This window comes from Zonotrichia leucophrys, chromosome 1, assembly GCF_028769735.1.
Source record: "Zonotrichia leucophrys gambelii isolate GWCS_2022_RI chromosome 1, RI_Zleu_2.0, whole genome shotgun sequence".
Classification (NCBI taxonomy): domain Eukaryota; kingdom Metazoa; phylum Chordata; class Aves; order Passeriformes; family Passerellidae; genus Zonotrichia; species Zonotrichia leucophrys.
Window position 1 is genome coordinate 8,162,407 of NC_088169.1, and position 18,420 is coordinate 8,180,826.

The window sequence follows — 18,420 nt, forward strand, 5'->3', positions numbered from 1 at the left end:
GCGAAATCAACAAAGGTGGTCGCTCCCCCTCTTCGACACTGTGATCCATGGCACAATTGCAATGGTCTGGAATTCCAGTTTCCAGCAAGGAAAAGATGTTCCTGCCCTCTAAGGCAAAGCTCTGAAAGGGCTGAACCCAAGTGGAGCAAGATCTTACAATGACATTTCACTGCCAGCCTCCATGACTTAACCCAGGGCTTTTTCAGCGCGTGGAATGGGAAAAATGATGAGGTGAGACTCTTTAGCTGGAGCTGCCATGGGTAAAGACAGACACAGGAAAAAAACAGAGCAGGTAAAGGAAGGTAGAAGAGAAAGGAGGGGACACAAAGAGCACCAGACCGGGAAGGTGCCACTCTGAAAACCAAAGTGGAATTTACTGAAAAAGAAGGGGACAGAAATCAAGAATTCTGACACCTTTATTTACTATCCAAATACAATTTCCTCCTTGTATCACAAACCTCCTCCTGAAAAGCAGAGTCATCCATCATGGCTTCCAGAAGTGCTTGGTTGGAATGGATGCTGCAGGCTGCAGACACAAGGAAACATGGAATGGTGTTTTTCCTCCTCCTCTCAGCAGAGGAAATGATGGGGCACCAGGAGAAAAGGGCAGCTTGGGTTTGCTCTTCAGTAGGACATGGAGGGCAAAAAGGTCTCATGGTCCGTCCTGTTCTCTCAGTGATGTGGAGACTGATCCCAGACCCCAGGGTCACCTTCAGAGGTGCCTCCATGCAATCATCACTGGGTATTGAAGAGCAACGTGAATTAAAACCATGCAAAAAGTTGGTTTGATTTTGTGGTTATTTTAGACAGGATTTTGTGGGGTTTTTTTTTGAGAACTAAAGTATGACAAGCATTACTGCTCTCTTTCAAAAAGCCATAAGCCAGCTAATGGAAACCTAAGCTGCTTGTCAATAATTAGTGTCATTCATTGTTTCAATTCCATATCAATTGTACAGTTTTCTTACAGTAAAACTTTTATTATGTTAGCTACACTTCATGGAATTCTTCCCAATCACACAGTTTGTTTCAAAGGTCTTACTCTAACCACTAATATATTAGAGAAATCAGGGTTGCAATTTATTTTAAATCCATTTCATATAACAGATTTTGAAGTTACTGCAATGGATTTAAATAACTTTATATGTAAACAAAATTAAAAATAGATGGGTCTATCAGGTTTCTATTCACATCAGGAACTTAATCTCCACTAGCCTTTAACACAAGCAGGAAATTGCCTTAAGGAAAAGAAAAAACTTAGATTAAAGAAAAGCATACATATGGAAATAAATTATGCAGAAAGTTGAACTAATAGAATATTAAGTTATCTCTTTTGGTTTCATTATAAAGCCTTTTTTGAGGCTTTTTAAGGAAAAAGTTAATTTAGCTATTTTTATTTAGATTAATTAATTTAAATATTTTACTGCAGATAACCAAGCCTGTTATTGACTAGCTGATCTTGCCTTATTTTTCCTTTTTCAGATTTTCTTCAGATATTGGCTCTACCAGACTTAATTTTTAATTCATACATTAGGTAATTCTGAACAATAAAAGAGTATTTTGAGACCCATAGCAGAAGGCAAGAGTTCATTTGTAAGAGTCAATTTCCCAGAGAATTTGTGCAAGCTCTGTCCCTGGAGGTTTTTAAGAAACCCATGTGGATAAAGTCCTGAGCAATCCAGCTCAATGTCAGAGTTGACCCTACTTTAAACCTCAGATCTCCAAAGATCTCTTCCAGCTGAATTACCCTATTAAAAAAAAACTGAAAAAATCAAAACTATTACTCAGTTCAGCCATCTTCAGGTCATGTGAGTCTTCATGTGCCAAAAAAACCACATAGATACAAAAAAAAAGATCTTTAGTTGCGGTCAAAAAGCATTTCAGCATTATTCTACCAACAACTGTGGCAGAGGAAATCCAGTTACTGCAATGGTGGATTCCAGGTAATGGAATTTGTCCCCATATTTGTTTATATTTAATATATGCAGGCAACTTCTATTATTCATATTTAGATTCTGTCATTATGCTACCACAAGTCAAATAGATATTTGTTCAGCAGGTATTAAAATTTCACCCCAAAATTTAAAAAAATGCACAGCACTGTACTTCTTATACCAAAACTGACTAACTACAGTAAAAAATAAGAAATCCAAAACAAATCCATAAATACAGTAAAGGTCATCAAGAAAGGTCTACAAGAAGGGGGGAAAAAGCAAGAATTTTGCCTTTGCAAAAAAGATTTTAAAATATTTAAAGCCTTCATATTAAATTTGGAATAGAAATTAAGATCAGGCAAATGGGAGAGAAAATAAAGATCTGTTTTCAGTGAACAAGTTAATGAAATCAACCTAATAAAACATAAATTAAATTCACTTTTCAATAGCTGCAGGTAGAAAAAGGAACAGGAAAATTGTCTCAAAGTATAACAAAGCATTTTTGATGCAAGTAAATAATTAGAGAATCAGATACTTTGTAAATTACACAGAGTCAGGGAATCATTAAAATTAGAAGAGACCCCTGAGAACATTGATTCCAAACTTGGACATCATTATATCAAATAAACCTTTGCTCTCAATGCCACATCCAGTCATTCCTTGAACTCCTCCAGAAATGGTGACTCTGCCACTTCCCTGGACAGCCAGTCCCAGTGCTTAACCATCCCTGAAGAAATGAAGAAATTGCTCCTGGAATTGCCTGAACCTTGGTGCAGCTTGACCTCCTTTTAAAAATAGCATTAACAACAGCTTTGCTGCTGGCTGCTCTCTTGTGATCTGGCCAAGCCATGTATGTTGGTGGTTTTTTCAAAAGTTGTGTATATTATGGCCTGCTGTTTTATTTTTAATACCCCAATGTCACTGTATTTGTATTATTTGCTATGAAAAACCTCTTTAAAAGAAACCTAGAATTATATAAAAGTATTTGGAGGTAGAATGCCCAGCATTAGCCAGTTACTTTTCCCATAAAGAAAAATAAGTTTTTTCCTGGCATTAATAGGCATACTAACTGTGGTTAAAAGTGAGGCAGCAGGCAATTGTAAAATTTGTTACATATGCTCATTTTTTCAGTAGGCTTTCAATATGTTTGTAGTTTTCAAGAGATACCTAATCTTACTGTGAAATAACTGAACATTCTGAGCAGGTACCAAGCAATTCTAACTAACCCTGCTTGCAGGTAGGTCAGATTTTAGAACCTGACATGACAACAGCTCCAGGTGTTTCCTGGATAAATTGCAGCTGCACATCCGAGCTACCAACCTAAACATGGCACAGTTTCCACTGGGAGGCAGGCAGCCCATAATGAGCATGTTTAGGGAAATTCTTATCTGGAAAGATCAAGGGTCTGCAGCATGTGCACAAAACCTCTAGATGGTTTTCCTAAATTCCTTAAAAAATACTTTAAAGAAAAGTTCTGAAGACAATTCAAGTGCCCACAGTTGTGAAAACCCTGCAGCTCCCATTGCTTGAACCAAGGGGGTTGTACTAGATTATTTTAAGAGCTGATTTCCAACCTAAATGACTCTGTAATCATAACTGGAATTATCAATTGGAAGTATTTTAATTGGAATTAAAATTTATGTAAAAGTGAGTAAAAACTGCTCCTTTTTGTCAAGGATGAATGAGAGTCATTTGTGGAAGTGGCTAATCCACTGCATGAATTTTCAGATGGCTTCAACACAATTGTCTGCTTTGCCTCCGCTCAACAACAGTTCCCTGAGGTGAGTTCAGAGCAAGGGGATGAAATTACAGAAGCTCTCATCTCTTAACTAACTTATCTCTGGTGTGAGAGATGGATTAATTGTTTGTAGAGTATTTAATTAATAAGCAATAAATATTTTAGGTTGCAGCAATGTTACAGCACATACTGCTGAATGCTGAAGAATCCATCCCAGGCTTATGCAGAAATAAAGTTTTTAAAACTCAGTCATTTTTCACTAAATTCAACAATTTCAATGTCTAAACATCTCCTTACTCTGCCTTACAGCCATTTTTGTTTACTAGGGTGGATGTAACAAAAGCAACAAATCTGTGTCAAAACCACAACCCAGTAAGGATTATTGGATTATAAATCAGTAAAGATTTATGAAGTTACCCCATAGGTGAAAGAAGATAAATCCCACAAGGTTGTTTTTTGTTTATTATTAAAACTTTCAAAACTTATTTTCATTTATTGTTAGGAGGAAAAATGCAGACAAGTAAACTTTATAATTGATAAAAAAGATTTTTCTCTGAAATGTACAAGTTACTGATCATGACAACCCTCCTCAAGTGAAATATTCTGTTCCTCCACTCATCAAAATAAGCATTTCAGTAAAGGCTTTAGGGTATTTCCCAAATGTTAGGAAAGTAAAAGGAGAGAGATCCTGCTTCCAGGAAAATTCCTTGTTGATTTGAGCAGCTGCCCCTGCCCAGAGCAACCTCCAAGGAATTTCAGTGCCAGCCATTTGAGGGTTCCACTCTGCCAACATCATCAATTTGTGATATTAAATTAGTAAGATTTCAGGTAGAAAATAAAATGTTTCAAATGTCTTGTGGGCTGCTGGGCTCAGTGTTATCCCTTTGGCTGTAATTTTTCATATTAAGCCTCTGAGGGCAATGGAAATACTCAAAATAATTCAAGAATCTTTGACTTTCTGTCTTGACATGTAATTTTATTAATACGTTTTTAACATATTTATTTGGTTTGATCATTAAAACAGCTACAGAGTGAGAGATCACTGGGGATGCCACTCTCTACTTCCCCATTCTGCCTGTCCCAGCTGTGCTGCAGCTGGGTTGTTCTGTACCTGGCTGGGGTTCACATGCCCAGTCTCACATTAAAAAGGACCTTTTAGGATCCACAAAGTGATGAAATCCTCCCTGCCTGGGTCTCACAGACTCAGAGCCAGCTGTGTGCAGTAATGAACTTGAGGGAAGAGTGACACTGCTGCTCAATCCAAGCTGAGAGTTCAGCTGCCAGGTTTTTTATCTCTTGTCACTTGAAAATTCCTGAACTTCACTTGAGTAATCCACTCCACTTCAGGAGTTCATACCCAACCCAATTTGGATTTTTAAGGTACCTGTCAGTAGAAATGGAACAGCAGGGCTGAATGAACTGGTAGAAAGGTAAGTTGTCTATTGGGAAAATGAAAAGGCAAAGGCTCAGAAAGAGAGCAGCAGATGTGGAACCTGAGAGCTGTGAAGGAGCCTGAGAGCTGTGCATGTGCAGGACAGGCTGAGTCCCTTCACCTCTTCCTGCAGTGTCACCCCTGCTCGGGCTGCATTAGGGACATGACACCACGTGTGACAGAGTCAGGCCAAGGTCAGGCTGCAGGGTGACAGCAATCCCCATGGTGAGGATTGTCCCCAGCCCCTGAGCTGTAACTGCAGGCAGGGCCCATGTGAGGGAACTTGGGGTTTCATCAGAGATTTCACCCCATCTCAGTAACTCTGGGATTCAAATCTGGATTTCGGTGGGTGGTGCAGATGCATCCATGCCCCAAAGGATGGTTGGGGTGGGTTTACTGAAACACTAACTAGCACTTTTCATACTGAGCTGCACAGGCAGCATCCTGTGGAAGATCTTCCACTGGAGTCTCTTCCAGCTCAGAATATTCTGTGATTCTGTGGCTCCAGTGGCCAAAGACTGAGAGATGAGAAATTCTCAGAGCTGGAAGAGATGGGAGCAAAGATGCTCACCAGGAACACTTCACTGAGCCAAGGAAGCTGCCTACAGCTTAAAATCCAGGAGCTTGCAGTCTGTGGATGGATGGATGTCCCTTTTTTTGTTTTGTTTTGTTTATTTCCAGTTCACAGCTTTGGGCCACTGTTTTTCTAAACCCTGTTCTCCAGTGTGACACCAGCTGCAACTCTCCTTCTCCTGCTGACCTGCATCTGCCTCCTGTCTGGTTTGTCTCTTGTTTTCCAAACTCCTTCTGACAAACACTTTTTTTTTTTTAAGGGCAGACCTCACCATAGCCTTCCAGTACATAAAGGGGACCTACAGGAATGATGGGGAGGGACATTTTACAAGAGAATGTTGTGAGAGGACAAGGGGGAATGGCTTTAAACTGAAAGAGGGAAGGGTTAGATTAGGTATAAGGAAGCAATTCTTTACTGTGAGGGTGGTGAGGCACTGGCACAGGTTGCCCAAGGAAGTTGTGAATGCCCCATCCCTGGAAGGGTTCAGGGCCAGACTGGTTGGGACTTTGAGCAACATGACCTAGGTGATTTCTAAGATCCCTTCCAACTCAAATCATTCTGATTTCAGTGATTTGTCCTGTTTTAGAGATTTAATGAAAAAAATTTCCTCTCAAAAAGGTAGGCTCTGTATCCTTGAGAGCTCCATGGTGATTTTTATTGGTTTGTGTTGGCATAAATGCCTCCTGTGCTCAGTTAACCTTAGGCCAAGGGGTGTCCTGAGCTGTGCCTCAGATGTCACAGATCCACAGCTGAGATTTGGTCATTAAGGTTGGCAGCACCACTGGAGGAGCCACCACAGACAGACAAGGTCTGAGCCCAGAACACAGAAACCCAGCCCTACTCTTAGGAAAAGAGAAAAGCTCTGTGAATCAAAACCAACTTCACATCCTCAGGGGTTCCTCTGGTGACGGTCATTGTGCCCTGTGGCACAGAGCAGAGATTCCCACCCATCCCTAGAATTTGTGGTCATTTGTGTCCCACACTGCCCACGATCCATGCAGCATTGAATATCTGGAGCGCTCACAGTTGCTTTCAACAGAGACAAAGGGATCTTTGTAGAACCAGCTTTGTCTGATTGCAAGTTTATCATTTATTTCTGTGCTTTGCCCTCTGGCTCTTTACCGGTCTCATACATCAGGAAAGTGTCTGTCCTCTTAGAGTCTGATGTATTTCTTATTGTCACAGCACATTGACACATAATCATTCAGCACTGGGAGGAATTGCTGCTGCCAATTCCATCCCAGTTTCTGTGGGCACAGCTGGTTGTCCTTTGGTACTGATTTATCACATTTGCCCACCCTGGCTCTGTGCATTCAGCCTTGTTCTCATCACCAAAAGCCCAGAAGTAAAACCACTTATATTTTCACACATATTTTTACATCTGGCTGCATGCCACAGTTTGTTGTGAGTCCAGCACATCCTCATCTCACCAGGGGGTCAGTGCTTACTTGTTTGTCCCCTGCTCTGCCCCCACAAAGCCCAAGAACTCCCTAAGCCTCTTCCCAATATCCTTGTGCCAGTCAGGGTCTGCACTCAGCCTAAGCAAACTGAGCAGAAACTGAGCACCATCTTTCCCATTTAGCTTGTCCTCCTTTCAGATACAGCAACAATATTTTATTCCACTTATCCCCAGTTTAACCCACTTAAACAGGCCCAACCTGACGTACAAAATATTAGGGGAAATAATAGGGAATCTAAACATAAAAAAAAAAAAAAAAAAAAAAAGAGGGAAGGGTTGAATATTGGCTTTAAATGATCCAGTTTCAATGACAGCTGTGGAGCAGCACAGGGAGGGCACAGAGCAGAAACAAGCAGGTGAGGAGAGGAGGAGTGGACAGGAGGGTGTGGAATACAAGGGGAGGCAGAACAAGGAAGCCTCGAGCCTCATTGCAAACCTCCAGCCACATCAGGAAGCTCCTGACACAGGACAAAACCCACTGAACCAGCACAAAGTGAAAGCAGCTGCTAATCCAAATGGCAAATACATAGATTATGCACGAAGAGTAAACCATCAGGTGTGTACAGAAAAACAAATGGTAGTTTTATGTCTTTTTTAAATGCCTCAGTATTTTTCATTGAGAATTTATGATGTGCAAGTTAAAAATTAACTTTAAAACAGTCCTTTTAAAGATAGATGAAGAAGGAAGTACAAAAAAATCAAAGGATGTGGTGAAGGTCAAAGTTGAGAAGAACTGCAGAAAAAATAAACTTCTTCCATTCAAGGCTAAACCTAACCACAGAGTACAAGATCAGACTGGTTCAAGTAACCACAGGGTCAACAAAATCAGGCTTTGGGTGAGAGGCATAGATAATTCTCTGTCCAGAAATATCTATTTTCTGTATTCATCTTTATGTTGGAGTTTAAATGACCAGCCTTGTCCCATGAGAAACGGAACTTTGGTGCTGATCTTGCACATGTTTAGGTTCATGTTTTAAATATTAGCTATATGATTTTCTTTGAAGTAATACTTGTGATATCTTTTTTTTTTAATTACAATTTCTGGTCTTTATTCCATGGTTAGCATTTTCTATACATTTCTTTTAAAACTGTTTTGAAGGTTATTGCAGCAGATCCTTCAAACTCCATCGATCTCTATCAGGTTTGGGTGGGGGAAGAGGAAGGATCAGTATTTTAGTGTTTCTGTAAAAATCCCATTCCCTGATTCTGTAAAAACAGGCATTTGCAATCACTGTTTTCTCACCCAAACTAGCCTTGTCTTCTGAAGCTCACACTGGAGCAGGAGTGACCATGTCAGGCTATTTTCTTGCAAGGGTTAATATCCTCCACAGCAGGCACAAGAATTTTCTGGAATTTATCTCTGTTGATTTTGTTCCTCTTGAATTTGTGACCACAGAAATTATCAAAGGAATACCCAACAAATTAAAATTCAATTTCTTTAAAAGCTATCAGCCAGATGTTGTGAAGACAAGAATTAGCCACAATACAGCACCCTTGAAAAGTGGCCATGAAGTTCCTGAGTCCTGGCTGGCCAGCAGCTGTCAGTCTCAGACAGCAGCTGCTGCCTCCCCAGCAAAGGACAGCAGTTCCTCATGCCCTGCACATCATGTTTCTATGATAATCCACAAGAGAAGCAAAACAGCCAATGGCTTCATTTCACAGGGGAGTTACAGGCAATAGCTGCAAATTTAAAGAAAATAGAGGGGACATAAAGGTGTTCATGTTAAAACACTGAGTATGATCCTAGGGGAGCAACATAGCAACAGAATTCTGAGACTCACAGGTTATATCCAAAAATCAAATTGTTTCTTTCCTCTATTTACACTGACAACTTCTCCTCTCTGCTCCAACAGTAACTCTTGTAAAGCATGAAAAGCAGTTGCAGCAGTGCAGAGCAGTGCAGTGTCAGCAGGTACCACACATTAAAACAAATTGCCTTCTCCCGGAAACTCAGGTGCCTGGGGACACCACCTCTCTGAATAAACTTCAGTCAGAAGGTGTATCCTAACTGCAGGCAGCTCACAGCCATCCCTTCCCACTGCTCCAAACAAAATCTCAGCACCTGGTGCTGAGGGCAGGGCTGGGAGCATCACTTTGCTGAAAAGTATTTGCAGTTATTCCAAACAGACAGAGGTTTGGCATCTTTGGAGGTGTCCCAGTCCAGTGACAGATTTTGAAAGCAGCCTTGATTTGTGAAGGGACTCTGAGCCATGGACTTGTAACCAGCAGCTGGTTCAGGTTTACCAGCTGAAGCACAATTTTGCAGAGAGAGTCTGGCCTAAGAAAATTTTAAAAAAAATCCAAACTATTTTTTCAACAAAATGTAATTATGAGTTGTCACCTGCCTGAGTAATCAGAGAAACAAGCTATTTGCTAAGAGTTTAGAAACAAGAAAGAATGAAGCAGGCAGTTCTAGTGTCTCCTCAAGGAATGAGCAGCACAGAGTAGAGGAGAAAAGCAACCACAGACTCACAAACCTTCCCAACCCACTTGGAGTGCCACGTGCCAGCTGCTCCGTGCCACTGCAAACACACACTGCTGATCTCCCAGCTCAGAGCAGGATTTCAGAGCAGGAGAGCACAGAGTCTGTCCCATTCCTGCAGGGAAGATGAAGACATTACACCCAGCACAACATCAGACACTCTCTGCAGGCTGTGTCAGCTGCACAGGGAAACCTCTCTGGGCCAGGCAGGTGTTTGAGCACGAGAGACAAACCATGGACCCCAAGGTCAGTGTCCCTGCTGTCACACAGCTGAGTGCAACGCACAGCCCTCTTGCTCATCACCTGACTGCAGAACCTCTGCTAAAAACAACATTTTAAGATGTTTCACATTCAGATCTGTATCTTGCAGGTAAAGCAGGAGCATCTTTGAAGCACTGATTGACTTGAAAGCCACTCAGCAATTGCACAGTGAGGTGATCTTCAGCTTTAATGTGCCCCAGCATAGAAAATGAATTTGTGGGTTATAAAAACAATTCACTCTGAGGTGTCTGTACTTATAGGAAGTGAAATACAACCATTTGTGTCCTACCATCTGTGCCAGGTCCATTGCTAAACCTCCCCTGACAGGATGAAACAGTGCTCCTCTAAAGGCATCCTTAACCTGATATGCCTCTACAGCACCAGGCTGGACTAGGTTTGAAAAACAGCCTCTTATAATACTCAGATGAATTTAGCACTTAAGAAGATTAATGGATTCATAAATAGCCTGGAAATCCAAACTCATTGAATTTAGTTCATGGAACAGGTCAAATAGGCATTTATCAAACCATCTGGCATTCTGATTCCCTGAGGAAACTGTGGTCAGATAACTGAGAAGCCACTGCAGGCTTGGTTTTCCCTGTACTCATCTTTCCTCTGGAAATCTCTGGCACTAATTAGAAAGCAGAAGATCTTTTTGGACAGAAGAGTATCTCTATATAGTCTCTTATATTTTCAATTGCTGCTGCTTAACACAAACATAAGCACAGTCAGGTTCTAAGTGAAAGTACTTATGCTGCAATAAATAGCTTGCCATTTGCTCTAAGCCATGAAAGGACACTCATGTACACTCATTTGAGTAGCCTGCAAAAAAACAATCACCAGAGTTGTTCAAGGATCTCAAAAAAACCCAAAACCTATGTTTGAGCAGTTAATTTATTTTTGTCATTAAAATATCAAATTATTTTATTAATATGGTTTGACACATAAAACATCATTTTTTTTCTGGTCATATTAGCAGCTTTCATTGAAGATTTCAAAGATAAAACACTTAAGATACCGTATAAAAGAAAATTATCAGTATGGCATAGTATGACACACTACATGGTACATATTAGTGGTGGAAATACAAAATATTTCATAGGCCCTGGTTGCATTTGTCATCACTGTGCTCTGCCCCTGCAGCCATGCCCTGAAACAATCTACAAATAAAAAATGTATTCCTTGAAATAATATATTCACTGAAAAATTAAACACACTGAAATCATGGGAATAAGTAAGTGAAGTTTAAGTAGCTTTGCCTCAGAGAAGAATGTTTGGACAAACACAGGCCCACCTGGTTCTCCTACACCAGTACCAGGATAACAGGAGGGGAGAAACCATCAAAATCCTGCCTGTGGTCACAGCCAAAAAACTGTGCCCACCCCAGATCTGCCTGGGGCAGGTGGCCCCCCTGGGCACTTTCCTTGTTTTCATGAGACCTGTCCATGTTCCCTGGACATTTTCATGAGGCCTGTACATGTTCCCTGGATGTTTCCATGAGGCCTAGGGCTGCATCCCTGGATGTTGCCCAGGACTGCCCTCCTCCCTCCTGCACCCGCGGGGGGAAATCAGGAATTGTTTCCCATTGTTGCAGCATCTGCCATGAGTGTGGATGTCTGTCAGGACACGAAGAGGGGCCCAGTTCTGCAGCCTCATCTTTCTCTCATGAAGCTGAGTCACCATGGAGCCTCTTACTCTCTGAAGCTGGCCCAATGGAACAAACACCCCACAGACAGACCCCTTATCCCTCCTTTCCCGGCAGAACATCACACATCTCTGGGCAAAATTCAGCCTTAGTGCTGCTCATCTCCCTGTGAGTAGCCATTTGCTACAGGGCAGGTTTGTCACCCAGAGTGGGACCCAGATCTCACCAGCTCCCGGGGGAATCTGGAGCCAGATCCAACAAACCCACCTGAAAGAGTTTGGAGCCCTTTACATATCAGAGGCCCACTCTGATGTCTAAGTAGGCGCAGAGTCTAAACACTTAAGCAGAATCCCTGCTCCATCCAGCCCTTGGACTATTTGCACAGCAGAACAATCACTGCCAGAAGTGCTGGGAGGTACAAGGAACAGGAGCCAGCCTCGGTTCTGTCCTCCCCCACGCCAGAAGAAACCCCTTCAGTCTGTCCGTCTGGCTGTGTGCTGTTACTGTACACTTCAGTGGCGTTTGCCACCTCTTCGGGAAGGCCCATCTGGAGCAGGAGTTTGGAGATAAGGCTGTTGAACTTGCTCTCTGTGGTGGGCCAAGGCTCCTCGCTGGGCGTCGGCCGTTCAGATGTGACGTTCAGCTCCTCCGGGTCCAGACAGAAACCTTCGGGAGACCTCTCAAAGAGCACGTCCGTCAGATCAATGCCTGCCACCGAGGAGGGGGAGGCACACGGGATGTCCCTGACCAGCCTGTAGTTCTCCATCCACTCCTTGAGCCACTCGAGGCGGCAGTCGCACTCCCAGGGGTTGCGGAAGAGGTACAGGCGGCCCAGGAAGTACACGGGCTCGAACACGGAGAAGGGCAGCGTTGTCAGGTTGTTGCTGTTCAAGTGCAGAGCCACCAGGCTGGTGAGGTTCTCAAAAGCCCCTTCCTCAATGTAGCTGATCCTGTTGCGGTCCAGGTAGAGGAACTCCAGCTCCCCCAAGTCCCGGAACCAGGTGTTGGAAATGTTCCTGAGAAAATTCCCCCCCAGGTTGAGCATCTTCAGGCGCCTCAGGCCATCAAAGGAGTTTTCTGGAAGCTCACTGATCAAGTTGTCATTCAGGTACAGGTACTCCATCCTCTGACAGCCCTGAAAAGCTCGCTCGTGGATGACATTTATCTTGTTGTCCTGCAGATTCAGGTATTTCAGCTTGGTCAGGCCCTGCAGGGAGTTGTAGGCCACCGCTTCAATCCTGTTCCTCTCCAGGTACACATGGGTCAAGTTCTCCATGCCCCTGATGGCACCTGGGATCCTTCGGAAGTTGTTCTGGAAGCAGAAGAGTTCCTGCAGAGCAGGCAGCTCGATGAAGATCCTGTCTGGGATGTTGAAGAGGTTGCAGTTGGCCAGGTCCAGCCTGACGAGGCGGCGCAGCGCAGTGAAGGTGCGGGTGTGCAGGTAGCGGATGTACTCGTTGTGGGCCATCCTCAGCTCCGTCAGGCTGGGCAGCCCCTTGAAGGCGCCCGGCGTGATGAAGGAGATGTTGTTGTGGTTCAGGGACAGGGACTTGAGGGAAGGCAGCGTTCCGAAGGCCCTCTCGGACAGGAACTTGATGCTGTTTTTATCCAGGTTGATGGAGGAGGCCTCGCAGGGGAACTCGCTGGGGATCTGGCCCAGGCCGGCGCGGTCGCAGCGCACGGAGCAGCTCCGCTCCGGGGTGCACACGCAGCTGGGAGGGCAGGAGCGCACGCAGGCCCACGCCCCATGCGCCTGGGGGACCCAAAGGATCACTGCCATCCCCACAGAGAGAAGAATGCATCGTTAGCAAATCAATTACAGCAGCAAAAAGAAATTACACCGTCTATTCCTCCCCTCTAGCCAAGGTAATTGCCACCTGTACACAGGTGCTGACTGAGGAGCTCTTGTGGAAAATTCTTAAAAATCTTCAGGGGTTTCTAAACCTGCTGAGAATATATGTCACCTAGAACATAATCTCTGATTAATTCCTCTCCCCAAGAGGCTGCTCACCTAGAATTCAGTATTTCTCAAGTGTCTCTGTTGGGCTCTCTCTGCTGCCTGATGGGTACGTGGTCTGGCCAGGGAGAAAGCAGAAATACATTGAAGACCAGGAGCTGTGGGTGGGTTACAGCATTCCTGGGTATGGAAAAGGGAGGGGGAGTGTATGCTGAGTTTGGCAATGGGCAGGGGAGATCAATTAATTGCCCAAAGTGTGTCAAATTTTTTCTTTCTTTCTTTCTTTCTTTCTTTCTTTCTTTCTTTCTTTCTTTCTTTCTTTCTTTCTTTCTTTCTTTCTTTCTTTCTTTCTTTCTTTCTTTCTCTCTTTCTCTCTTTCTCTCTTTCTCTCTTTCTCTCTTTCTTTCTTTCTTTCTTTCCTCTTCTCTTTCTTCTTTCTCTTTCTTTCCTTTCCTTCCTTCCTTCCTTCCTTCCTTCCTTCCTTTCCTTCCTTCCTTCTCTTCCTTCCTTCCTTCCTTCCTTCCTTCCTTCCTTCCTTCTTCCTTTCCTTCCTTCCTTCCTTCCGCACTTCCTTCCGCCACTTTCCTTCCGCCACTTCCTTTTCCTTGCCACTTCCTTCCGCCACTTCCTTCCTTCCTCCCCTTCCTTCCTTCCTTCCTTCCTTCCGCCACTTCCTTCCTTCGCCACTTCCTTCCTTCCGCCACTTCCTTCCTTCCCACTTCTTCTTCCGCCACTTCCTTCCTTCCTTCCTTCCTTCCTTCCTTCTCTTTCTTCTCTCTCTCTCTCTCTCTCTCTTTCTCTCTTCCTTCCTTCCTTCCTTCCTTCCTTCCTTCCTTCCTTCCTTCCTTCCTTCCTTCCTTCCTTCCTTCCTTCCTTCCCTCCTTCCCTCCTTCCCTCCTTCCTTCCTGTTTCTCCACCAGAGCCATGAGCTGGTGCAGCACTGGAAGGGGAACTCTCAGCTCTCAAGGAGATGCAATGCAGTGTTTGAAAACACATTCCCACTGTGTACTGCTGTGACAGCATGAGTGAAAACAAACTGAGATATTGTTCAACTGCTGGCTTCATGATCTCATCATAGATGAGAAACTCTGCATCTCCAGCACAGTTTTTGCTGCTTTGCCAATTCTCAAGAGTTACCATAGTGCCTTATGTTTGATGGGAGCAGCCACTTTGTCCTTTATCAGCCTGACATAGGAGGTGCAAAGCTGTGGTTTCCTCCTAGGTTAGTCCCACACATGTGGGTGAACAACAAGGAAGAGAAGAAGGCCCTTGGGAGAAATGAGAGAAGAGCAAAAAGGAGCAAAAGAACTGGGAGACATCAGCCTCCACAGACAGGAGTTTTGCAGGGAAAAACATCCAGTCAAAAAAAAAATCTGATTTTTTTTTTTAATTCAAAATGCTTTTCCCATCTGAAAGAGAGGAAATTTAGGTCAGATATATGGAAGAAATTCTATACTGTGAGGGTGGTGAGGCCCTGGCACAGGGTACCCAGAGAAGCTGTGGATGCCTCAGCCCTGGCAGTGCTCTAGGCCAGGCTGGATGAAGGTGGAAGATGTCCCTGCTTGTGGCAAGGGGCCTGGAATGAGATGATCTTTTAGGTCCCTTCCTTTCTCTGATTCCATGAATATAAACTCATTAGAGAGGAAGAACTGAAGGCAGTTTCCCTAATTGCTCTCCCAGACACCCCCTACCTTCTCCTCCACAAGATGAGCAGCCACACCAGCAAACTCTGTGCAGTCACAAGCACAAAATGGTGCTATTGCTGCTGACTGGTTTTCTGCTGCAGTTTATTAGCTCCCATACAAACACAACCCTTTTCTTTTTTTTTTTCAGCAAAACGTGAGATACCAACAGCTTTACCAACAGCCATATCTATTCCTGTGCTGCTGGGATCAGGGGGCTTCCTCCATGCTCCTGCTGAGTGTCCAGAGGGGGAAGCTCCTCTCCCTGTGGTGTGCAGCACAGGGACTGCCCCCTACAGCTGCATTCCCATGGGCACTTTTAACAGGACAGACCTGTGAGGTGATATGCCCAGAGGCATCAGCTGCAGCAAGCATCAAGTTTTATTTTTGCAGTCCTTAAGGCTTTCATGTACAGGACAAACAACAGTTTGGGTTACACTTGCTCTGCCTTCCCTCCATCCTTTCTAAAGACAACATGCATGGGGCCGTATTTAGGAGTTTGCACTGCCTGTGTAGAAGAGACTTGCAGAACCAGTTGTTGGGCAAGTCCCTGCTGAAGGGCATCCACCCAGGAGCTGCCCTGGAGCCTGGGTCTGTTCAAACCATGCTGGTTATTGCATGTAGGAAAGGTATTCAGACACACAGAGAGCATCAGAAAAGGATGAGCTGTGGCCTCTTCATCAAAATTCAGGTCTCATCATGCCTAGGCACACTATTGTGACTGGAGAATTAGCAAAACAACATCACTTCAAGGATAAATGGTAGTGAAGGACTCTGGGAGGTGGAAAGGATTTTAGACAGGTTGTCATTTTGTTTGTCTGCTCTTCCCCTTTTTCCCATGCCCTTATCTAACAGCCACAGCCAAAGGAAAGTCCCCTTCAATCCTCCTGACAACAGCTGGAGTTTAAGGACAAGAAGAGGAACAATAAGCTGGTCTTTAAGATTGCTCTTTCTTTGTGCAGCCTGCCCAGGGGCTGCCCTGTTTGCTCCCCTCTGCACCAGTCCCCCCTCTGCCTGCCAACAGGGGCATATGTTGTTTTTGTTAGGCTGTTACATAAACTCAGGGCCAGACAGATTAAGGATTTGCCTGTTCCCAAATGTCTGACTGCAGGTGGTTGTCTGGAAAATGAGGGATGCAAGGCTTGCTGCTGGTAGGCAGCCTTGTGTGGGTTCAGGGTGACATCCAGAGGGGCATTTGTGCCTGGGCTGTCCCATGGATGAGGCTGTCCTGAGCAAGTTCCATGTTTAGCTCCAGCTGCCCCAAGCTCAGGCACATCCCTGCCCTTCAGAGCAGACCTCCACCCACTGCTGTGCCCATGGTGGGCAGTGCAGGAATGAGCCTGCTGATAACCAGATCCCCTCCTTTCCCCACCCTGCTTCCCCTCTAATCACTCAATGAAGGAAATATCTGCCCCCAAGTCACATCCAGCCTGCTTTCCTTATACACAAGTGCCAAATCTGGGTCTTCTGCTAGTGGAATTTCATAGCAGGTTTCTAAGATCTCTATTTACAAGAGCATCTTTGCAATTTGTGGGACATGGACAGCAAGAGTGTGAGGACCATCCAATGAGAAAATATCCCCCCAGCAACAGGAGCTCTGAGAAACCCCTCAGCAATGCAGCATTAGTGGGCAATTTCCCCTCTTTCTCCTGAAAAGGAAGTTGGAAAAAATCCTCCACATGGACTGTACCAAACCCTTGGGAGAGCTTTTGCTCAGGGCAAAAGAGATCAACTCTTCCCCGTTTGTGAGATCCCCTCTGATCAACACAGCCTGAAATATTCCCATCTTTCCCACCTCACTCCTTCCCCTTCCCTAAAAAAGGGCAGCAGCTGGAAGCTTTCAGCCCCTCAGTGACACATCTGAGCACTCAAATGAGATGTGTGTTTGAGCAAAAGGGTGAAATAGAGCAGTAAGGTCAAAAACATTTGTTACAATAAAGAATAAAAAAATCTCCTCCCATGGATGATATCTTCCACTCTTTTAATACTACAGTAACTCAGTATTTGGAAGAAAGAGTGAGAGACCAAAGGAAAAGAAACAAAAAATAAAGAAGGGTAAAGAGGCAATGCTTGCAATAATTGAATATTTAACCACCACCTTTCCAAATGATCTGTCTAATCCACTACTGGATAATGCAGAATAAGAGCATACTCACCATTTAGAATGATGGCAAACATTACCTTGATTATTCTCTAGTGGCATTTCAGGTCTGGCAAGCAAACTTAAGGGATCTAAAAGCACACAGGAAGAATAGAGATGGGTTTCATCCTCTGTCATTTCCCTGCATCATTTTTCCACAGAAAGATCTATGTTTATAAAGGAAGATGAAGGAAAACGCTCTTCTCTCACACACTTTCAAACTGAAGAAGTCCCCAGCACCTTCCTGGTGAGTATCTGTCTTCCACCACTGACCTTCTCAGGGAATCCTGCAGCTTTGTGCCGCTGTTTTTCAGGAGCTCATCTGCGTCCTTCCCACAAGCCATGCCAAAGGCAGATTCCTCTCATCTGAGGTGGGAAAGGATCACCAACAGTGAGGGACTGGCTCTATCCCCAAGAAATAGGTGCTAGTACAGAGGAGTGTAACCAGCTCAGCATCAAATGATGGAAACCAAAATTCCCAACAGAAATCCCACCAGGATGCGCTCTTACCTGGCCAGGCAGTGGCTGTGTCCTCCCTCCTGCTCATGAGGCTGCCCTCAGCCACACGAGTCAGTCCCTGAAAAGTTGGCATTTTTTTCTCACAAGCTATCATTTAATGGCAGGAAAATCCTCTGTATCAGAGGAGGATTAGCAGAGATGGAAGAATGTGTCTGTCCTCTAAAGCTCCCAGAGCGAAACAGGGATTGCAGACAAACCAAACGGATGCTTCCTCCCCTCTGCCAACCTGCTCTCCCCCCACCTTTAAAAAAAATAAAATACAGTCCAGAATTGGACTGCTGCCATTCAAACAGTATTGCTCACAGTCATTACTCTGCTCCCCATTATGTAATGGCAGAAGAGGTGGGAGAGTGCTGCCCAAATGGAATTAAATTTGGGGGCAATCACAGGCTTATGGCTTGCCTGCACTGAGGTCTCCAAACAGATGTGACAGTGTTCACAGGGGTCTGAGGGTGAGGGAAGAGATGAGGATCTGACTCCCTGTTTCAGAAGGCTTGATTTATTATTTTATTATATATATTACATTAAAACTAAACTAAAAGAATAGAAGAAAAGATTTCATCAGAAGGCTGGCTAAGAATAGAATAGGAAAGAATGATA

General features: G+C 44.1%; 1 protein-coding gene across 1 annotated transcript; it reads right to left on the reverse strand.

Annotated features, from left to right (window-relative positions):
* Positions 1 to 11,623: 11,623 nt before the first annotated feature.
* NYX (nyctalopin) lies at positions 11,624 to 17,339 on the reverse strand. The gene is made up of 2 exons (XM_064704239.1): positions 17,318 to 17,339; positions 11,624 to 13,295 (listed from the first exon to the last, which is right to left on the reverse strand). The coding sequence occupies exons 1-2, from the start codon at positions 17,337 to 17,339 to the stop codon at positions 11,896 to 11,898; spliced, it is 1,422 nt and encodes a 473-aa protein (XP_064560309.1). The 3' UTR covers positions 11,624 to 11,895.
* Between the last annotated feature and the right edge of the window lie 1,081 nt (positions 17,340 to 18,420).